The sequence below is a fragment of the Falco biarmicus genome, chromosome 7 (genome assembly GCF_023638135.1).
Source record: "Falco biarmicus isolate bFalBia1 chromosome 7, bFalBia1.pri, whole genome shotgun sequence".
Classification (NCBI taxonomy): Eukaryota; Metazoa; Chordata; class Aves; order Falconiformes; family Falconidae; genus Falco; species Falco biarmicus.
Window position 1 is genome coordinate 6508165 of NC_079294.1, and position 24767 is coordinate 6532931.

At 41.6% G+C, this 24767-nt stretch overlaps 1 protein-coding gene across 1 annotated transcript in view; it reads right to left on the minus strand.

Annotated features, from left to right (window-relative positions):
• TSHR (thyroid stimulating hormone receptor) overlaps window positions 1-21881 on the minus strand; it is a 69295-nt gene extending 47414 nt beyond the window's left edge. Inside the window, exon 1 of the mRNA XM_056347275.1 lies at window positions 21709-21881. Within this exon, the coding sequence (XP_056203250.1) occupies window positions 21709-21878 (170 nt within the window). The 5' untranslated portion in view covers window positions 21879-21881. The remainder of the gene's footprint in view (window positions 1-21708) is intronic.
• Between the last annotated feature and the right edge of the window lie 2886 nt (window positions 21882-24767).

A 24767-nucleotide genomic window follows, 5' to 3' on the forward strand; every position in this document is an offset into this window, starting at 1 on the left:
TCAATCTTTATTCTGTAAAATCTTGTAAAAAGAAGAACCCAAAGTCTGAGGTCATTCTCATTACAAACATGCTGTCAGTATTTGCAAAGATACAAATCACATCTTTGTTAAATGAGTTGTTTTAAAAGTAGCAAGAAAATGTTTTCAAAAAACATTTTAAGTTTTATAGGACGACATCTAGTTTGCATTTCTTAGTCTGATAGGACAGAATGTAAGTTTGAAGTTTTTTAATTTTTCTTTCTGCTTTGGTATTTACACAGAAGTTTAGCCTGTATGGTCATGAAAGACTCTACATTGCATATATCAGGGAAATGAAACCTGACCAGCTGATAAGGAATATATTAGACTGCTTGTGCAGAACTTTGCATTTCTGTTTTCCTCTGCCCCAAACTTCTGTCAACCTGGAACGTAAAGAGTTTCTTGGTCAAAAATCAAGTACTACAGATACTCATCTAACAGCTGAAAAAACTATCACTTTGAGTCCCTTCTGTCTTCCCAAACAACCTTTAGCAAAGGCTGTTTCTCAAAATTAGCCTAGTTATTTTCATTAATGAGAAAAAGAAGCTTTTTTAAAAAGTATAGGACAACAAAGACTTCAAAATATTTTATATCTGCATAGAAACAACCCTGGTTTTGACTGGCTTAGAAATACAGGTATACTTAAGTGGAGATTGGGAAGGGTTCGGACTTAAACATGTTTGCTTTATTTTAATGACCATACAGTATCAATGCACAGAGCATTGCCCAAGCATCTAGTATATAATAATGTCATCTCTCCCTTAAGTGCTGTATTTCTAGCACTGCTAGGCACTGATCCACGATTTGTATTTGTGCTTTGCTGTTCTGTGACAGTTAATCTAGTGGCCTATTTAATGATGCACCACGGAACTCTGGTCTTGGGGTGGCTGGTGCTTATGCTCCCATCAGTTAGGAGCTACTTAACTATGAAGGAACATTTTCATGGCTTCAGTATTAATTAGTCCTATCACTTAAGAGCCGTTAAGAGTAGGTAGCTTAAGCCAGGCATAGTTCAATGAAACTAGAATCAGCCCTGTAAACTAAGCAAGTAGCATTAATTGCCATGTAAGTAGTGACGTTAATTGCCTTCAGTATATGCTGTTGTATTACATTCACTTTTTCTTATTTTAGACTGCACTCTAAAAAGCCCTATAACTAGAAATCCATTAAAATATGCAATTTACAGCTGGCTTAAAACAGAGCAAAAGTAATAATAATAGAAATAAACCCCCATTTCATAAAAATCCATCAATAAATCCAGATTAGAAAAATAGGAGAAAAGCTTTGCCCTTATAGACTACTAACTTTTCATAGAGATTGTACTTCTTGACTATCCATTTAACAGCTCTCTAATGTCAAGCAAAGCCATAATTACATCTCAGAAGCCAGGAGTTCCTCACTTCCATCTGCACATTTAAGTCACAATTGCAGCACAGCTTATTTTTTTCACTGAATGTTAAATACAATTAGGGAAAGACTAGTACCAAGGAGTTACAGCAAAATTCAAGTGACACTGCTTATAATCTGCACAAGAATAGAACCTGGTTTATGACTTTAAAAAGTCAGTGTTAAGCATATAAGGAGGTTAAACTGAAAATGTTGACAGGTGTTTCATTTCTTACAGGTGACCATTTTCAAACATCTGAAATTGCTGAATATAAGAACTACTTAGGAACCGACCAGAGAAACATCAAGGGATTTTCCATTTGAGACGTACAGGCAATCTGCGTGCACATGTAACTGCCACAGCCTTTGCCTACCTATGCTTGACTAATTATTTTCTATTATTGTCTTGTGTTAGAGCAAAAAAAAAAAAAAATCCAGGGGAAAATGTAGGAAAGGTATACATGCCCTTCAACCACATCTATTCATCTGACAACTAGCACTAACAATATGCACTATGTAGCCAAAATACTACTAGAGCGACAACTTACAGACATAGATATACGTGATAGAATACATGAAAATCTAAAGAGAAAGCATTTCTATTGCTCTGGTTTATTTGGTAATCACTTGAAAGCTTTATTTCTCATTGCTGATGAATCCTGACTCAGTGCTGAAGTTCTTAGAATAGCATGAAGGTATAGGTAATATATTGTCTAAACTAAACCCATTTATAAAAAGCACTGGTCTTTTAAAAAGAGTTTTACTATTGCATTTAGCTACACACCTCTCAAGTGTTTGGGGTTTGTTGTGGGGTTTGAGGGAGTTTATTTGTTTCCCAAGTATGAGATTCTGTTCATCAAGACAGGGCAGCGGCAGATGGTGTCCTTCTTCCCTGCCACCTGTGAGAGATTGGCGGGAGGGAGCATTCCTTCTTTGAACAACACCGAGCATCACAACCTCTTCCCCTCAGTCTCCAGTACCCTATACCAAGCCCGGATCAGGCTGAACTGCCATGCCTATCGCCTGAGTTCACAGAGCAGAAAAAATGTACAGAACAGAGGGTAAATGAAGAAGTTAAACACTTAGCCTCGGAGTAAGAGATGGGAGCAATTGCACAAGGGCTCTGGTGCACATTAGCAGGTAGATTTAACTGCTATAGTCAAAACTTATTCCTCTGCTGGATGCTGGCAGAAGCGGCTGGACAGTTTGAGTGTTCATTTCTTAGTTCTCCCTCCTCTGGTCTCACCTATACTTGCTTTTCATTAAGGTTCATACTGTATATAAATATGACCTTCATATTCTATGTAAATATTACATTTCAGCAAAATCTAAGAAAACTCCAGCTGTGACTACACACAACAGACAATTCTATGAGGATTTAGCAAGAAGATAGGACAGACTGCAGCGACCAGGCACACGGCTCGGTCAAACGTGTTGAGCAGCTCCATTTCACACAGATCTGATCTTTTTTATACCTCTTTCTGTCTATTCCTCCTTTGTTCCCCTGATCCCCTTCCCCTGCACAATGCCTTATCAGTTTGCATAGTTTCAACAAGACCCCTCCCACCTCCCCACCGCAGTATCCAGGACCCCCAGGTCTGCATCCCCATCCCTTGTGAAGTCCAGGTTGGCCTCTCTTTGAAGTGATGCCTGCAGTTTCTTGGTAGCCCATCAATTAGCGTGACTGAGCAGGCTGCTTTCTTGTCATTATTTTGTCATTCTTGTCATTATTGTTTCTCTGTGAGGTCCGTGTCTCTATGTTTTGTTTATTGTTGCCCTTTTCCTTAGCTTCCCATTTGACAAGGTCCTTGATCAGATAACCTTAGGGAAGCAGACACTGTCTCCTTCCACATACCCTTACAAGATAAGTTGTGTGATTGCTCTGCATAATATGACACAGAATGCTTTTTAATACTTTTACATTTTGCATGTCCGAATTCCTCAAAACACCACACACACACAGAGTTCTTCAACCTACTTCATTTAATCAAGCAATGAAAACTCACCAAATACCTCCCCCATCAGAAAATACACATTGCAATGCAAATGGAAATATTTGTCTAACTACAACTAAGAAACTATTCACTTAAACTATTTATTCTAATGCCTATTAGATTAATTCAGCATTCATGATGCATTAGATTTCCCAAATCTGCCCAAATTTTCCCAAAGCTTTCTTCAAGCTGTACAAATATGTAGCACTTAAAGTTCCATTTATTATATATCCTAGATTTTAGCCCAGTGTCTCACACTTCTTTACACTTGATTGTTTCACTGCACAACAGCCTACGAAAGAACTCCACCTTACCTACAAATTCAGAAAACAAGTCACTTGTCTTGGATGAGTACAAGGCTTGATGATTTTTATTTCCCCTTTATTGCCTCTTGGACTTCAAATGTACTCACTCGATCCCAGTGCTTCCAGCCTCCCTTCTTAGGGATCACTGCTGCACCCAGACCCACTGGCATCGTCAGTAACCAGGGACCTGACCTCCTGCTCCAGCAAACAGCAGAGAAGGAAACCTTGCTCCGTTGCAGCCTGACTGCAGCAATCCCTGTAGCTGCTTCGAAGCCTTAAATAAGGAAGGAAAAAGCATCTAGTAGGCCATACCAGCACTGACAGGTCATTCATTACCTTTTAGCTGGACCGGGAGGCAAACAGTCAGTGAAAAATCCACATGAAACAAACATTCTCCTCAAATATAAATGGCTTCACATTTCCTATGTTAAGAAATATATAAACTTATGTCTAACCATATACACATGATTTAAACAACATCCTCAGCAGTATTTGTGATATTACTTCAGCAAAGATGTATTAGGGAAGCAAATATATATAGTTTATGTACTTAGCCTCTTCATTTTATAACATGCTTTAAATTTCTGTCTACAAAACGCAGTACATAAATAGGGGCTACCCAAAGAATTTCGGATTAAAGGAACATGATTTATAATCTGAATCATGGCAATGATACCTGCAAGTATTTTAATGAACCATTGTCCACAGAGGAAAAAAATAATTGACCATCTGTGAAGCAAAGTGAGAAATTTTACATATGAATTTCATCTTTCTGAGAAAATTATAACAAGCAATGACCTTTCAGCTTTTATATAGGAGAAATAACCACGACCAGTTAAGATAATGGGTAGAAAAACAATTATTGACACATTAACTCCTAGGGGTTTATATCCAACTAAACCCAACACAAACTAAACTAACTTCAAAATATTACTTTTGTAGGTTATTATTCGGAAATAAACACCTCACAGCCTTTCACTGGTGCAAAAACAGCTGTAAAAACGCATTTTCACATAGCGACACGCATGCTGAGCTTACCAGAAGACGATTACCACCTAGTGTCTGATGCTAGCATTACCGGCGAGGCAGGAGCGAGGGGAAGGCTCCCAAAGCAGAGTCACTCTAAAAGTAGGAAATGACTGCGGAACGTGCTAGAAAACTGCATAGCTACTTTGCTACAATTAACCAGCAACCCAAAAGGACAACATAAAGTATACCGAATCCAAAAGAATAACATCAAAACTGGCCCAGCCCTAAGAAATTCAAGAAATACTCGATCCTTTCAATGTGAAAAGTATGCAGGTCGGCATTTGGGACAAAATAAGGCCTTAGCACTAACACGTCCTCTTGGTACAAACTGAGGTGCACGTGGACACTGTCAGGCAAGAATTCAGGTTGGTCACTTGCTTGTTTATAGCAAACAGAGAACAGCAATCCACAATGGTGGAGCTTGTTCTTGCTCCATTTGTCATCACCCAGGATTTGAGTCAAAACCAAAGACTTGACAGGCTGAACTGGCCCTGCTGGATCTCACCTTCCATTTACCAGCAAAACAGTAGGTTGCTACAGTTGTCTAATAGATTTGTGAACTGCCAGTGCTGGAGAAAGCATGCCCTTTAGATGCCTACAAGGCAGAGGTATTTAATCCTAAATAGCTGAGGTGGCTTGGCTGCTCACGGCTGGGCCGGTGTGCTCTGCGCTGGGTGAGAAGCTGGTGCCAACCCTGGGGCGGTGAGGAACGGGGTCACATCCCGCTGGTGCCGGGCACATGGGGTGTCCCCAGGGCTCCGTGCTGGGGCCACCCCGTTCAGTGTCTGTATCGATGATCTGGGCGAGGGGACCGAGTGCTCCCTCAGCCCCTTTGCAGGTGCCACCAGGCTGGGTGGGAGCGTTGAGCTGCTGGGGGGCAGGGGGCTCTGCGGGGGCTCTGGGCAGGCCGGGCCGGGGGGCCGAGGCCACCGTGTGGGGTGGGACAGGGCTGGGTGCCGGGCCCCGCGCCGGGGTCACACCAGCCCCAGGCAGCTGCGGGCTGGGGGCAGGGGGCTGGGAAGGGCCCGGCGGGAAGGGGCTGGGGGCGCTGGGCCACAGCCATGGGCAGGAGCCCCCCGCGTGCCCGGGTGGCCCAGGAGGCCAGCAGCGCCCCGGCTGGTGTCCCACACGGCGTGGCCAGCGGGGCCGGGGCAGTGCCCGTCCCCCTGCGCTCGGCACGGGTGAGGCTGCCCCTCGAGCCCTGGGCTCAGCTCTGGGCCCCTCACGGCCAGAGGGACACTGAGGGGCTGGAGCGTGTCCAGAGCCGGGCGGGGGCTGGGGGGGCTCAGCCTGGAGAGGAGGGGGCTGGGGGGGCCTGGTCGCTCCCTGCAGCTGCCTGACAGGGGCTGTGGGCAGGGGGGGTCGGTCTCTGCTCCCAGGGAACAAGCGACAGGGCAAGGGGAAATGGCGTCAAGGTGCGCCAGGGCGGGTTTAGATTGGGTAGGGGGGAAATTTCTTCGTGGGAAGGGTGGTCAGGCACTGGGACGGGCTGCCCAGGGATGCGGTGGAGTCACCATCCCTGGAGGTGTTTAACAGACAGTGTAGACGTGGTGTTCAGGGACATGGTTTAGCGGTGGGCTTGGCAGTGCTGGGTTAACAGTTGGACTTGAAGATCTTTTCCAGCCTAAATGATTCTACGATTCTAAGATTACATGAGATACTGAGAATTGCAAAAAACGTGGTAAGGAAGAATCCTGTGACGAACTGTGCTAACACAGAGAACTGCTGAAAGACACCGGCCTACCAGGCAAAACCATAACAGTACCACTAAAATTTGAAGAAAAAACAAACAGAAAACTCAGTAGTGGCTTAATGTTTTGCCTAATATACATTTCAGTGCTAAATGAAGGTGGCCATACAAAATGCAAACAACAGAAGTATTTTTTGGGTGTCACACTAAGACAATCACAGTGAAGATAACACTTCAATATGCATTCACAAATTTCTGTGAAAGATTTAATGAAAATAATACCCTTGCAATGACACAGTTGTATATCCTAAGAAATGGCACGAGATAAATGCTAATTTTAAAGTTGTATTTTAAATATGTGACTCAGTAAAATCCTGAACTTGATATATCATGAAATCACTTGCCCTCAATTTTCCAAATTTATTTTTCAAATACCAAATATTAGCTCAGACAAAGAAGCAAAGGCCAACAAAATTTAAAAGTTTTAAAGGGAAGTGTTGGGGTATTGGTTTTTTTAATGGTGACAAGTCATACTTCAACTTATGCCACACCAAAACTGGTCTTTATAAAAACCATACACAACTGCCTTGCATTTGTAAGGTCTTTGTAAGGCCATTGTGTTTAACATATGAATTTGATACAAATTATTATCTCCATTGATATTTGTCTTTATGTAGAAGCATTGGGACTATTGGTGAACTGTCCTCATTTTAAAGTTGTTTTAAATATTTTCTCCTTATTCAAGGTAAAGTTGAATAGAGAATAATGTTGATAAGACAATAAATTACTGTGTAATTTTACTAATTAACAATACTACTAATATTAATACTAAATATTACTATGTAATATTGACCTTAAAAAACCCCAACCTCTAAAAGTAAGTGAAGTAACTGCTTTTTTGGGGGGGCAAATATGTTTGCAAGCCCTACAAACATACCTGTAAAATGATTTCTGAACAAAATTGGGAGCTACCTTTGAAGTTTTCAGTTCACATCAGTTTAAGATATTGCTCATATTCCTCAAAGAAAATTGTTAAGACATTTCATGGTACACAGAATACCTGTAAACCCAGTATGTAACTGCTGTTCCCGTATCCAATAAGGAGAGGAGAAGTCAACTTAAGTTCGTGGTGAGATGTCACACTTAAATATCGAAACACAGACTTGCAGCCTACTCATTGGGCACATTTCTCACAACTGGAAGATTTTTCCTTGGCCTTTGGTAATGTCTGGATATTCTGTAGGTAATAATATGAAATGGTTATACTTTCTGAAGTAATTTTTTCATTGTAATTGGTTCATTTTCCAAACAACACTGGGTTGGTTTCATTTGTAAAAGTATTTAATTATTTCTGAATCCAAAACCAGATTTCAGTTTTCTTAAAATAATGAATTACTTTTCTACCAAACACCATTATACTTATCAAATCCGTTAAAATATCTTATTGATTATCTTTCAGGTTTATGACTGAAACAGTTTTATGTACATGGTGCAAGATAAAATGATTCCAAAATACTTCATTTTGAAAAGTCTTTACTTTTAATGTTTCCTTTCAAATTTGATGTTATTATATTTACCTACATATTTTGCTTGAAAAGGCATGCTATTACTTCTGTAATCCTGCTGTTGACATACAAAATTCCTGCATGTTGACATACAGTAGGTCCAAAAAATTAGAATGTATTATCCTCTCAGTTAAAGTGAAATGATTTGTTTATAAACACATGGTGAAGCATAGAAAAAACTGTTTTAAGGGGTCTTGAAGTTATTTACAAACTATGCACTGCTTTACTGTACATACACCCAACAACCCAAAGAAGTGACCAGATGAAGAACAGGAACGAGTGACAGTAGGGGACAAGAGAGACCACTGAAGACCAAAATAATATTTTTGAACATTGAATATAAATATTTTTTTTCATCGCCCATCAGTCAGTGTATCAGTAGCATTTTTTGTACATTTGTAACATTTCAATTTCCCGTGTCATGGCACAGAAATCCAGCAAGTGCTGGGAACCGTACAAGCACAAACTAAAAAGCCACTCCCATTCCCAGTGGAAACAAGCACTACTTCAGTATTCTTTAACTACACACATAGCTTGCTCAACAGAAAAACAGAGGGATTTCAAATAGTTCTTTTGTAGACTCTAAGAAGAGATTAACTTAAATAAGAATACCACACGTTGTCACAAAAGGCACTGGTGATATGGCAGTAGAAACTCACTTTTATCTTTTCCTTGTCTGTAGAGATGATGACTTTTGATCAACTTAATAGCAAAAAAAGGGGCGAGTTAGAAAACACTATTTTTGGAGAAGATTTCGACAGTTGTTTAACAGACTGATTCTGTAAGTGTTACACTCCACTGAATCTTGAATTGCTACTGCAGTCAGTTTTCATTACATTGTTTTCTTTTGACATTAAATTTCCAACCCATTACACTTCAGAAGCACACAACAGCTTTCTCTTGAATTGAGAAACACAGCTTATTGATATAGCTGTAAAAGGCAATAAAAAGCTTAAATTTTACACAATACTGTAACTACTGAGCAATTGTTTAGAGTGTTTTGCAAAAAGCTAATAATAGTATGTTTTCTGATAGTATCAGTTAAGAAGGCAACTTGTCACAAATCTGACTCATACAGATTTTTTTATATATTTGCAAAATTGGTAAGTATTTGGTTTTTTCCATAACACGGGTTTACAAAACCTCAAAACAGTATAAAAAAAGTGACTATATTTTGAACATTGGACTGCCTCAGGAAGTGGTTTTAAAAAAATAATCTAAGTTATCTGCCTTTGTCACCGGCTGTGATGGAACATTCCCACATGCAGTTCAGATAGACTACTGTCAAATGCTGACCTGCCAAAGCAGGGGTGAGAATTGTGACGTACAGTCTCAGGTCCTCAAAAACCTGAGTCACCTCCCTCGCCCTGCTGGCCATGCCTTTTTTGATGCAGCCCACGATACAGTTGGCTTTCTGCTCCCTTGTCCCTGAGGGCAGTTTTCCAGGGGGTCCTATTGACTAACTCCTGGAACAGCTGGAAGTTTGCTTCCTAAAGTTCAAGCTGCTGACTCGGCTCTTTGCCTGACCCATGTCCCTCAGGACTGCGAATGCCACCCCGTGCACAGTCACTGCAGCCCAGGCTGCCTCCACTCCTGACACCTCTGATTAGCTCACTTGCGTTGGCCACCAACGGGTCTGGTATCGCGTCCCCTCTGGCGGGGCTCTCTATTACCTGGCTTAAGAAGTTGGCCTCAACATGCTCCAGGATCCTCCTGGGTTGCCTGCAGCTCTCTGTGCCACTTTTCCAGCAGAAGCTGGGGTGGCTGAAGCCCCCCAGCAGGATGAGAGCCTGCGAGCGTGGTGCCTCCTGCAGCTGGAGTCAGGAGGCTTTGTCAGCAGCTGCCCTTGATCGGGTGGCCTGTAGTAGACACCAGCCACAAGGTTCCCTTTGTTGCCTTGGTGTCTAGTGCTTACTCATAACCCTTCAACCTGCTCATGGCTATCCTTAGAGACAGCATGTTAACTGTACAATTACGTATAGTTCAAAAGAGTTAAACTACCTTGATGGCACAATATGAAAACTCTTTTAACCCTACCTGTCAGTCACAAGTAGTAAGACAGACCGTAAAGAGATTGTCTCTGCTCCAACCTCTTATGCCTATTACTCATATTTTTTCTTTCTTCTATACCTTTCACTGGATCCCCAGCTTTCTATGCTTTATGTCTTTACATAATGGCAAAAATTTCTGGACTCGTGACTACTGAAGATTGAAATTTTGTATTTTTCTGTAGAAATAGTGCAGATTTCTCTTCTGGTTTTGCCTCTTAGCCATGGTGAAAGAATATTTCATGCCTAAATCTTTTTTCTGATGACTACTAATAAAAATAATACTTTCCTAAAACACTGGCATACTTTCAGTACGATTGATTCTAAAGGTCTTACAAGTCTCAGCTTGTACCTAAATGTTCTTTATGAAGACCACAATTAATTATTCTGGTTAACTAATTCTGGGCACAAGATCTACCTGGCAGAATGTAGTCCCTCCACTGCCACCCTTCCAAATGCACCATTACCTGGTTCTGTCTGCACGGCAGGAGCATACACTCCAAATATGATAGAGAACAGCTGTGTTTCTGAATTATCAAGCTATAAATAGCTGCAAAGAAAGTTCAAATGGGACCATGAAATTTCAGAAAACAGCAGTCAGAAGGGGTTCACTTCCTACAGGGAAAAAGAGTAAGAACAGGCTGTAATTGCCAGCTACTGCTGTTTCTAATCAGAGGACCACTAAGTGCCTGTAATTGCTGCTTGCTGCTCAGCAGAGGTCCAAAAGGGAAACTGAATGTTAGGAAGTATTAAACAGACATATAGAACACCACAAAGAAAATTGTTTTGCCACTGGTCATATATATATATATATATCTCACCTGCAAAAGGAGGTTCAAAGGTACAGAATGACTTGTATACAAAAAATAACCATAGTGGCCACCACTCTGTGTTTTCCCAGATCCTCCTTTTTGCCTTACTGGAAGATGTGCATGATGTTTGCCTTTTACAGACATCATCAACTTCGCTTGATCACCATGATCTTTCAAAGAGCATAGAATGATCTTGTGATGGATCTTGTGATATATGGGATCTATCTGGTCCCACAGATCTCTCTATGTCCAGTCTACTTCTGCTCTTTATCTTCTACTGCAGGTAATGTCTCATTTTCTCCGGCTGCGCTACTAGGTGAAGGGACCTAGGCGGTCTGGGATCAGATGAAAAGAAACCCTACACGACAGTGCAAAGCGTGCTGGTTTTGGCTGGGACAGAGCTAGTTTTCTTCACAGTAACTGCATGGGGCCATGGTTTGGATTTGTGCTGAGGACAGCGCTGGTCCCTGGGATGCTGTGGTGCCTGCTGAGCAGGGTGACACAGCGCCAGGGGCTGCTCTGCCCCTCCCCCCTCCCCACCGGCGAGCAGGCTGGGGGGCACCAGGAGCTGGGAGGGGGCACAGCCGGGACAGCCGCCCCCGCTGAGCCCAGGGGTGTCCCACACCCTGTGGCCTCACGCTCAGCACATACAGCGGGGGGAGGAGAGGGAAGGGGGATGTTCGGGGTGATGGCGTTGGTCTTCCCCAGTCCCCATCACATGTGCTGGAGCCCTGCTGCCCTGGGGATGGCCGAGCACCCCCTTGCCCATGGGAAGTGGTGAATGAATTCCTTGGTTTGCTTTGCTTGTTTGCACGGCCTTTGCTTTATCTATTAAACTGTCTTTATCTTAACCTTCACTTTACCCTTCTGATCCTCTTCCCCAACCCGCTGGGGAGGTGGGGAGTGAGCAAGCGGCTACATAGGGCTGAGTTCCCGACTGAGGTTAAACCATGACAAGAAGGCACTGAAGCCTTCTCCATGTCCTTTGTCAATAGGTCCCTCGCCCCCCTGCGCAGTGGACCCACAGTTTCCTTGTTTTTCCTTTTGCTGACCATGCACTTACAGAAGTCCCTCTTGTCACCCTTCACATCCCTTGCTAGTCTCAGCTCCAGCAGAGCTTTGGCTCTCCTAATTTGATCCCTGTATATAAGACTATTCACACCCTGTGCCCTAGGTATCTGCTTTTGGTCAACTTTCAGGACAGCATCTTGGTGAGATGGAGATTTCTTGATGACCCAGTACAATACATTAAGTTTTTATGCTCCATGACACTCCAAAGAGTTAGTACACACACTTGTCCCCCAGGAACTAACGAAGCAAGCTGCTTTCAACTCAGAGCTGTTAGTCAGAAAGGAAATGCTCATCAAAATAGACTCCATGTTTAAAATGCAGTTTTCTCCTTACCCATTTAATTGGGGATTTTCCACAAATGGTAACATAAACTAGGACTATATGAAATGTATTTTTCCTGCAGAATGTCTCTGAGTGGTTAAACTCCTCTCCCTTCCTCCACCAGGACTGATGCAAGCTAGGCAAAGGGGAAATCTCTGTCACAGCCAGAGTGAACAAAAGTTAAATACCCAGAAGTCTAGAGCTTAACATAGCTATTAGAAAAATAATTCTATTCCTTCTTGGTGGGTAAATTCAGTTACAAAGAAAAAAAATTATTCAAGGACTTCTTCAGAAGCTATCTCCGTTACAGTGTTTTGTCATACCTGGACATTCAACTGAGGCTGAGATGGTCCTGGCGGCAATTTTGAAATTTGTCTAGCCCAGAAGAAAAAGTTTGCTCCCAGTATAATTCTCAACAAATGTACCTATATTGGTTGCGAAATCACAACTCCGAGCAACAGCTTTACCTTTTTTCTGATGGTCAGGAAGAAAAATTGGTATCGTAGATCCACAAAAGGAGAACTTTCACCATTTCCACCAAAATTACGTCCTCTTTTTCTACCTAGCCTTTCTTTCTTGCCATGTTTATATGATTACAGCATTTTTTCAACTTCTTTTTGTTCATTTTCTTGATTTCTGCATGAGTCAGACATGGATTAAAAAGTTGTTGCAGTACAGAGGCTATTCTCCCGCACTGTGAAAATGGTTCAGTATGTCCTGTTTGCACTACAGACCACTTGAACCATGTCCCTTTAAAGAAATCTTTGTATGTTTATCTGGGAATAAGGAGGGAGTTTGATGGGGATCTGTCTAGCTGAGCAGGAATTATAGAACAGCATGCTTTAGTTAATAAATTTCTTTACATTTCAAATGTAAATTAAGAAATTTCCTGCTATTTCATTAGAGAAAAAAAGTGACATCTGGTTTTGTGAGACAAAGAAAGTCTGAGATCATATGTGACAGAAAAAAACACAGGCCTTAAAAACTCAGAGGCCTTTATAAACAGTCAGAGATACTTTAACATTCAGAAAGATCTCTGAAACCTAATTCTTTGTACATATGACAGACATTAGAAGCACATAGGGAAATGTAAAGAAACATTCATCATAATACTCTTAAGATTCAGCAAAGGACTTTTAAAAATAAAATTACACAGGAACTTCAAAACTGCTTGAATTTCTACTGAAAACACACACAAACAGTAATTTTGGTTTCATATTTGCTTAGCTTAAATGACTTTCATTTATAAATTACTGTTGTGGCAGAGCTCTACCTTAGGCAAAAAAACCATAACCAGAAATGTGCACATATTATATACATAAATATACAGCTTTCTACAGCCTTCCAGATGCCCATGGTTCTCTATATCAGCCTGCAGTCCTACATTACTTTTGGAGGCAAGAACCATCCCTGTCCCGTCCTTCTACAATGCCCACAGGGTTTTGGTCCACAAATGACAGTAATATAGACAATAAATGAAATAAGGAATGTAACTTGCTTGATTTTTCCTATTTGAGGAATGTAAGGAATGAGCTGGAGTTGACTTGGGGTGATGACCATGCAAGCTAAATACAGCATGAGAAGTGCAACTGGAATGCAAATGGACATTCAAAATGTAACCTCTTTTAAAAGAGGATCCAGAAGAGTACTCACAATCTAGTGGCAGCCTTTCAAAGACTTTTTTTCTGCCTGTCAGATTGTCTAAAATCCTCAGTGAAGGATGAGGGAAACCAACAAATGCTGGTTCAGATGCTGGTCAGCATCCATGACATTTTTATTAACGGTAACAAAAGCAATGCTGTTTCAGACTGTACAATGCTACAGGCTTAGAATCTTAGATAAACCACCAAAGACAGTGAACATGGTACTGCAGTACTGTGATAAGGCAGATAATATACAACTACATACATCTAAGTTTTGAGGCTGATCAAAGAGAGCACATTCAACAGTTTCTAAGGTAGTATGTTCATTTGTGTCTTTACTTAGATCTTCCTTAACAATTAGTTTTCTCTGTTATTTTCTAGCATGCATAAATGCTATGTAAGCATTTTACATGTTAAAAAGAAGTTTATGCCATTTTCTCATCCCAAAGGAGACACTTCAATACATGGGGAAAACCTACTCTCCCTTAAGGCAAAAAAAAAAAGTCTAGTTAATTTCCAAGATTGTGACAGTTTGGATAAATAAACTCCAAATAAATTATTGGTTAAAAATAGGAAACAAAAGAGAAGAGTAAAAAAAAGTTCCACAGAGATATGGGTAAGAACTTCCAACTTCCTTAGGCTGTTTAATGTTTATTCATAAATGGCTTAGAAAAAGGGGGTGAAGAGTAAGGTAACAATATTTACTCATGCTAGGAAGTTATTAAGCTAGTAATGCTGAGAGCTGACTGTGAAGAATTTCAGAAGGTTCTTATAGGACTGAGTGGTAGAAAATAAAATGGTAAAGAAAATTTGGTGTAAATAGATGTAAATGATACACAGGGGGAAAACCATACATAAATATGTATATTAAAAATGATGGATTATTGAGTTTATAATTTTCACTCAGGAGCAGATCTTGGCAATTATGTTAGATCTTGGCATCAGTTCCAATAAAACATGGATTCAGTGCTTAGGAACAGTAAAAAAACCAACCCAAATCAAATATTAGAAAATACTGGGAAAGGAACAGGTAACATACTTCTGCCACTGTACAAACTTAGGGTTTGTCTGTACCTTGAATACTTTGTAAAGCACTGATATTGTCATTTGGAGTAGCATATTTACTAAGAAATAGAAGAAATACAAAGAAAGCAAGAAGCACGAGCAGAGATATAAAATGGTTTCCACAGAAGATACGGGGTGGCCTGGGACCCTTTGCTCTGGCTGAGGAATGGCTGGAGACATAATAGATGACATCAGGAAGGGCATCAGGAGACATCAGGAAGGGCAGGGAGAAGATGAGATTGACTGTTTACTCCTCCTTCAAAAACAAGAATGAAATGTCATATAGGTGAAGCTATAAAAACAAGGAAGTTAAAAACAACCCCCACACAAAACTATCAAAGTCAAAAGGGAAGCGTTGCTTCACGCAACAAGACGACCTGTGAAATTCCTTGTTGAAAGACATTGTGGATACAAGCTGATACAAGCTCAAGGCAAAGCTGGATGTGCAACTGAAAGAGAGATCCACTGAGAAAAAATAGGCAAAAAATATATTAATGAACAGGCTCAGGAAATTTCTTCAGTTGAAAAAGGTGAGAAGCTGGCCAAGTATTAAGGAAGGCCATGTGCTTGGCCTGTTCTTACCCTTCCAGCCTGTCTGTGGACCCCTCAGATATAGAGTACGTGGCAAAAACGGGTCCTTCACATCAATCAGCACAGCTATTCTTATAGTCTTAATGTCACTGCTGTACCCTAACAAAACAATTGTTTCTTATTTAGATGAAAACTCACTTCACTTCTATTAAATCTATTGAATTAAGTGGTGGAATTTTTGCTAATTCCATCCTTCAGCAGCTAGAAATAGTTTAATTTTTTTCAGGGGAAAATCCCCATCTTTCTCTGACCTCACTATATGTGTCCTTTTACATTTAGGAACACTGATTCTTCTTGTAGTACCTGATCAGCACCGATATTGATGCATTTTGGATCAGCACATCTCAAGAAAATTGTGGATTAGTTGGAAAGAACCCAAAGAATAGCATCAGGAGTAGAGTGAAGCAGTGGAACAGACTGCTGAGGGGAGCTTGTGAAGACTTCTATCTCTGAAAGCTTTTAAAATCAAAATAGTTTCTTCTTCCAAAGAAGACAGATGTACCAGCATTTAGTTCCTAAGGTATTCCCGAAAGAACTTTTTAAAAAGAATTATGATATACTTGTGACCTTCCATTCCTCTGTCACCACAGCTGGTTTAAACAGTAATTTACATACTACAGTAGGTAATGCATCAATTTTGTCTTTTAATGTCTTTGGAACTCTTACACAACTATTACCTGGCTCAGGGAATTTAATTCTATTCAATTTTTTTGTTTTGTTTCAAGCAAGTATCATACTGACACTTCAGTTTGATAGAAGTTTAACAAGGTTACTCTCTTGCGTTTTAAAGACTATACTGAGTTTTTATGATACTACAAGTTTCTCTTAAAAATATTTTTGTACATTATTACTTCAAGTTTCCAAAGATTTCCTCATCTGTGTATGACTTGCATTTTCTAAAAGATGCCTTAATAGCTTCCTTCAGTTGTCTGTTTAACCATGTCAGTGTTTTCCCTGTTCTTTTAGACTCTCGGTACTTCATCATTAAAATAGGGATAATTATTATGTGCTTATATTGCAAGGTTATTTATGAAGATGTATTTATGAGGCTCCATACTTCATTCTGAAGTAATTAAGTGTACAAAAGGATCACGATAGAATTACCTGAAGTCACAATATCTCTGAATTTCAGACAATTCCTAAGAGTAGGATTTTGGGGGAAATTTTTAATATCAGTTTAATTATTTTCAATATACAGTAGAGACGTTATCTCCTTCAATTTTACTTGTAGCTTCTGTGAACTCAAAATGCTCTAAACTACTCATTAAGCATATAAAAAATGTGGATGCCAGTGATGCAGTTGACAGGTAAAACTGCCAAGTCCCTACGTATTTTGTTCTCCAGTTCAAAAAATTTTCTCAATAAGTACTTACAAATATTGGACATATCATTGCAAGTTCTAAATATCACATTGTAAACGTGTAAAATATGTTACACAGTTTCCATCTCTCTTCTATCAAAAGCTGACAACAGCATGGGGAACTAAACAGACCAGGTGATTCATGACACCTTGTTATCCTGATATCCACGTGCTCACCCTTACCAACATAGTAAACATGACATGCATCAGGGCTCCTTGCCCCTGAAGGGTGAGCATTTTTCAGAAAGCAGTATCCTATCTATGGCCAATATCCTGGAGCAGATGCAGAATCACAGCTTAATACCTCATGCAGCGAGCATATTCTTAAAGACAGTACTGGTTTTGTGTTTATTTACCTGCCAGTTCCACTGCACCCCTCCCCACCCCACCCCTTTTGTCCAATTTCAACCAAGTTTGTTAACGGTCATGGGAAAATAGCACCTGGATACAGGATAGAAACCTTATTAGCATCCCTTAAAAAAAAAAAAAAAGCGCAGGGAGGGCTCAACCCTTACCCATTCTGTGGGGAGTAATCATTCAGCACTCACACAGCTCTGAACTCAGGAGAAGCTGCCTTCCATCCAGTCATATATGTATATAGATTTTAGGCAGCAGAGGAGATTCCTTTGAGCAACATTTATAGGAATAAACGCAGGACACTGCTATTGACTTGCTATAGAAGATATAGGGAGGAGATGAGAATATTGTCAGCAGACTTAAGGGATATAACACGGACCTGAAAATGTTGCATATGCAGCTGCTGATGGGTGATACAGATAATGTGGCATTTTCAACAACAACAACAAAAAAAAAGAGTTCTTGCAGCTTGTATTAAACTTGTGGACCTTGCCACCAAAGGATATTATTATGGACGTTAAAATGGGCTCAACTGGCAACGGAACAAGGCAAAACATGAAACTCAAGAGACACAGAAGAGCAGTCCTTTGAGGGTTACTACAATGACAAAACCACACCAAGTTTAGAAACTTCCTGCAGGTAAAAATAATGGAAAGCTGAGGCACTGTTCATGGAGAGTACCTCGTATGACTTCTACATGCAGATCCCTAAGGAAAATAAAAAGAAGGGAAATGCTGGAGACAGGATACTGCATTAGATGAGAGCCATTGGACTGATTTGCTATGACTGTTCTTAAGTTGTGGAAAACTTAAGTGAAGGTATTGGGGATGGGAAGTGGAGCTGAAATTACTTTAGTAAGTGAATGCAGGTGATGTAGAGCACAAATAAATAGGAAGCAAAACTTTATTAGTTTTATCGCCACAGGAAAAATAATTAAAAGCAACTAATAATAGATTCATAAAAAGAAAAGCATTGGGAACTGCACTAAATTGATACTGGGATAGTGATACCATCTAAATATTTCATCATAATGATGCCAAGAAAGGTATTTCAATAAATCAAGCATTGTGATGCAATTATGTCTTTGGACAAAGGTTCCTTGGGGTTTTGGTGATCTGTAAGCGTAAGCAATTTTTCACAGTCATTACCCTCCACTTCCTAGTGGATCTGCTTGCACTGAGAGCCCAGGATCTCCACTAGCATAGTCCACCAAACAGGGAGGAGGTTGTAGCACCAACTGTTGCCCTGCTCCAGCACTGTGCTGGTGAAAGAGAAAAGCACCACCAGCTGCAGGGCTGGGACAGGGATCCCTTCAGTACTGTGCATGTAGTGCCACTGCCGCAGCAGGAAGGAGGAGTGGAGTCAGGGAGAGGCAAAGCCAGAAGCAAAGGAGGGCCAGGCAGGGGTAAGATGGTGGCAGACCAGGCCAGGGTGTCAGCTGTGCAGAGAGAGGCATGAAAAATATCATAGATGTGACAAAATTATTGATATCTAATTTCATATTTTTAGTAATGTATTTCAATACCACTCGGAACTGCTTTCCTACCATAGTATCATATGAGTATATAATCCTTAACTTCAGGCAACAAGACAAGACTTGCCTGTAATACAAAAAACCTTTTTCTTTCTACTTACTTTGTTTATTACACTGAAAAAGAAAAATCTTGTACTGAAAAAAAGAAAGCATCTCAAGAACAGTATCTGTGCACTCAGGCATTCTGGATAAGCACCTGAATTAGCTATATTTGGACAAATACATTAAAACCAGTTTAAAACAAACGCACTTTCCTGGCTGACGTTCATGACACTTTTCCACTAAAAGAGTTTGGAAATAAACACTTTTTGCAATTTCTTATAAGCATGGCTTGTTAGAAAAAGGCTTACACCACCCTCTTAAAGTAGGGTAGAGAAATGAGAACAGTGTCGACTGAATAAGCAGAATGAAACTTTAATTGGAGTTTCAAGATCCTGTGCACTGAAAAGAGCTCATCATCTCCAAATGCTGGCAAAGTGTTCCTAAACTCACCAGACTCTTAGCTTTACAAACCCTGTAAAACTGAATAGCCACCTAAGAAAGTTTTAAAACCAGCAGTCTTGAGGATCACGCATAACCACCAAGAAGCAAAGTTACTTTACCTAAAGCAACAAAGTTGCTGGATTCGGGGGAAATTGTAGAGTTTCAACATAGAATGTGCAGATATGCACAGCTACATACTTTAAAGAAGCGTTCATTTGTTCTTTAAGGTTAACAGAAACTTCAATTATTTTGGAATCTTTTGTCTTGAATTCAGAACAGTTGCCTGTTGTAAGGCAGAAGGATACAAAACATGACAGAAACAGGGACACACACCTTACAGTTTCTAAGGAAAACTCTTTGTGTTATTTTATTCTCTATGTGCAAGTCAGTCAGTCTGAAGCATGTGAAAGCACTCAAAATGAAAACCAGATACAAGTACCTGTTATGACTCCTGTTTAACATACGGAAGGACAGAAGGATTAAGTCATTTGCCAAGAGCAAGGGACTACAAAATTAGATACAGCCCACCAGACTTCAGCAATTCACATAATAGCACAGAAAGAAAATATATACCTTATCCAGACAGAAAACTGCAAACAAGTAAAAATTGCCTTTTTTAAAAAAAAAATCTGTTTCCCTTATTTCCTTAGAGAATATTTCCATTGATCTGCAGATCAAACAGACTATACAGCATACGTTCTACCTTTTCTACTATACACAATAAAATCAAAATTGTCATTACCTGGAATTTTTTTCCTTGTCTTCTAATGACTATGCTAGGGAGTATACTCCTTGAGAAGTTTGCAACTGTCACCTCAGTTGGTACAGATGATTAAAATACACCCAAAATAAACAGAAAAATATTCATCCATTTTTTGGTTAATTTCTTTTTCCACGGAAATAAGATTTTCCATGCCTGTTTTTGTATTTTAGAAACAGTGGCTTATGATCTTAGAGTCCCCATTACAACAGGTGTTTAAAACACTAAAACTCCAGCAGCCAACGTGCTTTATTTGTGAAGCTGTATGTAGAGAGGTACTTCTCAGCCATCATGCCAGCATTTTTCAAGGAAAGTATGCAATACCATTTTGTGAACTCATTTACATTAACTATTTTAAATGTCTGTGCAAAGGTGTATTTCTCCTATGAACTGAAGCTGCTTTGTTTTCTAGCTTGTCATGGTAGATTTCAGAGAACATACTATGTGTTACATATAGTAACATTACTGAAATTTCAAACCAAATAAACCACATATTAGTAAGTATAATAACCAAACCCCATATAATTTAAAATATTATCAACCGAAATACTGTAATCTAATAATACAAAAAATTAAGAGCATGAGTAAATAATGGAAACAACAGAAATAATTTTTCCTGTCTTTTTAGGTAAGTGATCAATTTGCTAAGCCTTTACTTTCAGGTGTTAAAAAAATCTTGAGAAGTCCATTCAAATAAGTTTAAATAACTTATGGCTCATATTTTCAAACGAAGTCCTGAGAATCATTACCAAGACATAAACAAATCAACCTGTTACCATTTTATCTTGCAATTAACTGAGCATGAGTTTGTTTTATCACAAAGTAATCTAGTTAAAAGTGAACCTTCTCTTGGAGAGTAGAAACCTTCTGTGCCTGACAAGACAAAGTAAAAGCCAGGAGCAATTCAGCTGCTTGGTTACAGCTGACTGGTGCCATTTCGCTTTCCCTGCAGTATTTATTTATCTGATCCATCTCTATGGGGCTGACAGACAGGACACAGGACAGCCTTAAGGGCTGGCTGTAGGAACCCAGACAAGATGTTCTATGCTGCCTGTACTGGTACTAAACACTTAGGTTTAGGTACTTGGATTGCTCTATCACTTTGGCAAGCTCCTAATTTGTTGCTTTATCCCATACTCCACACTTTTGTTTATCTGAAGTACTTCGTCTCCCAGACAGTATATTGGGATTCTCAGTTCCCACAGATTCTTTTTGTCGGGTTTTGGCAAAGAAGCTGAAAGCGCACAGAAGCTTTCGTGGAATTGTTTGTGAGAAAGCACATGCAATATCTGTTCTTTATTTAATTACAATACTATTTTTGATCTATCCTTTGCTCCCCTCACCCCCTATGGGCATGCCACACAGAATCCAGCCTTCCACTCGGTTTGCCCACAGACAGCGCAGTAAGTAATTTTCCCCTATCCTCCCCAAACTTTTAAGGCCCAATGGACAATCACCTCCTCATATCTCCCTAAAGCTTCACAGTCCCTTTTCCTACCTATGTCCCCCTGACCCGCAGAGAGTCCCCCCCATGGCTGTAGTGCCCAGGAGAGCTACAGCACTCCCTGCTTCCCTCCCTCGTCCCACAGCGCGTTCGCTCAGAGCATCTCCTGTTTGCAAAATCCGAATACTCACAGCGGGCTAGCGTCTGTCCTAAACCATCCCAATGTACTCACAGGGTCTGGGTGTCCTCGGGAAGGTTGGGAATGAAGTGGATGTCCCTGCAAGTGATTTTGTAGTCATCCCAGTCGGAACACTCGCAGAAGGACGAAGGACACCTCTCCGTGCCCTGGCTGCACAACACTAGCACCAGCAGCAACTGGAAGGCTACTGGGAGGCACAGCATCTTCTGCCCCGCGACCTCCGGGGGGAAGGGGTGGCACGGCCGAGCTGCAGGGGCGGCCGGCCCTGCCCCGCCGGGAGAAGCTGCTGGGGAAGAGGCGGCTCCGTCGCCGGCCAGCACCGCCCCCTCCTCCGCGGGGGAGCGGGTCTCGCAGCGCCCCCGGCGCGGCCATCCCGCCCCGCCGCTCCCCGCCCCCGCTGCTCCCGGGCACCCCTCGCAGCCCGGCCCCTGCCAGCCACCGGGCCCCAGCGCTCACCGCGGGCAGCGCCGTGCCGCCCGGCACCCCGCCAACCGGCATCCCGCCAACCGGCACCCCGGTAGTCCGGCACCCCTGCACAACGCCGCTCGCCCGGTACCTCGGCACCCCGCCGCTCGCCCAGCACCCCTGCACAACGCCGCTCCCTCCCAGCGCAGCCGCGGGGCGCCGGGGCCGGGACCGGGCGGGCCAAGCCGGGCGGGAGCGGCCCGGCGAGGAGCTGGGCTCGGGCTGCGGGCGGCCGCGGGGCGAGCCGCCGGGCGCCCTCAGAGGCGGAGGCGCAACGGCTTGCCCCGACCGTTTCTTCCAGCATCTTTGCAGAAAGGAGGAGGCTATGTGAGCGCAATGCTAAATCACCTGGAAAAAGCAGGGAAGTTAAAACACCGAGGAAAAACTGACTAACTGCAAAGCAGACACGCGCTAAACGTAAAGCAATTTAAAAAAGCCACTGAAACTTCAAAAAGAGTTGTTTTGAAAATGAGAGCAACATGAAGAGGAGAAAGCAATGCTTTCCACATTATCAGAAAAGATAAAATCCTTTCACCAAAGAAAAAAGAAATCTAACCTTGAGAGAAACAAGGTGGAATTATTGTTGCTACTTCAAGCAACCTACTCCAGTCACTGTTAGAGACAGAGGTTTACAATGGACATGGCACAGAGGTTCCCACACCGAAGCAGTCAGATCCATGTCTGACAGACATACTAAAAGCTGAAAAAGATCGGGTTAATAATAATTTAATTCTGGTTTTCTTCACAAACAAGAGTATCTCTTGCTATAAACAAATATTTAAAAGTAGTGAGAGAAAAATGAGATATTATTGTTTAATTCAGTGAGGCAGTAAAGACGTTTCTTTAATACTTTGCCTCAATTCCTTTATTTTTTTTTCCCAACTAAACGCCAATGTGTTCTCCTTCATGTAGATTTTGTGCATGTATAGGTACACAACAAGAAAAAGGTCAACAAAGTGTCAACAAAAATGTTTGTAACCTTGGGAGTGGGAAACTTAGAAAAGTAACCTACTCACAGTAGAAAATTAGACCGCAATCTTCTTGGATAGATAGCTCCCCTCCAGCTAGATCAGTTACCCAGAAGTTAAGAGTACAACACATCAGATATTATTTTGATCTAACTCCTTAAAAGTAATATGTCAGTTCATTAGCATGTGCTTCCTAAATATAATTAATGCCTGCAACATATATTTCTAAGGTGAGCAAATAATACTATTGCCCATAAAGAAATACAATATAAGTCCTGATCTTGCAGACATATGTTAGTGCTTAGATCTTGTGTGAGGAATCCCATCAGACACATTTATCCTGTTTAGGATAGGGGTATCCTTAGCAGTGTCCCACTGAGGGGACAAGCTGAAAGCACCTACCACAGAGTGCCCTAGACGACTTCACACTGCATTGCACGGAATTCCCTTGGGAATGCTGGCTGTTCCACACCCCCCTCAGTTATGTCCCTCTGACACGCTGCTCCTATCTGTAACTCCCCCTGCAGCCCTAAGAGCCACCACCCACCATCACTTTTTGGTGTCCATACTAAAGTGAGTAAATAGAAACGAAGCCACGGGCAGGTCACTGGATTTCAAGGCGGATGAACACAGGAGCTGCACACTCCACCGAGGCACAGGCAAGGGACAAGGTGTGACTCAGTGCTGTCAAGTCAGGCACAGAGCTCTGTAATTATTCATCGCGTTGGCCAGCACTAAAGGAGGTCCCCAGTACAGCGTAAGCCAGGCCAGTTTGCTGGAGGCTGCTACCAGTATGTTCAGGCTTGCCATCTCTGAGCGGTGGGATCATGCTCTTTCCCAGACAAGAGCTAATGACAGATTTCATGAAGAAGGAAGTCACAAGCTAGTGCAGGTTCTCAGGGTGGAAGCACACCTATTTCTGGGCTGCTATCCCATCCCATCCAGTCCAATCCCATCCTGTCCCCTGTGGAAACTAGCCACACCATATTCTGTGTAAATAGTAATTCAGGGTCCGCAACTGCAACGTTACTACAGTTGCTACCATCCACAAACCAACTTACTGGTTAGTCTGCCCCCTCATTGCTGCCCAAGACATCCTGGGGACCACAGACTGAGATACACAGTCTCATCCATCTATCGTACCAGTTGTGGGACACAAGTGTATCATTTCATAATACTCCAAGGTCTTACTAACATCTGAGGGCAACTCATAAGAATGGGGGCCAAGGTCGTGGTGAAGGCTCAGGATTCTTTACTGTGTGCTCCATAAAATCCCACTGATCCTTCCCAGATCTGGAAACACCACCTCAGTGCCCACCCATCCTGCAGGGAGGCACTTGCCAGGATCTGCAGGACTTGCCTCCTTATTTCCTCTCATGCTGTTGTGGTTTCCATGATTTATACTGCTGTAGCCACATAGCCATAATTTTTAAAAATTAAATGCAGATACATCAGGGACTAAATAAAAATAAAAGTTTAGTGGAGTTAGGCTTGCCTTGGGTCCTCTACACAAAGGGAGTAATCAGCCACTTAATGAACTTCACCTAATGTGCTACACGTTACAAAATTCAGATGCTGGTACAGCTGCCTACAGGGTTTTCCCAGGATATCAAAATTCTTTGCTGATTTTCTTGTCCTTACTGCCAAAGCACCCAGCTT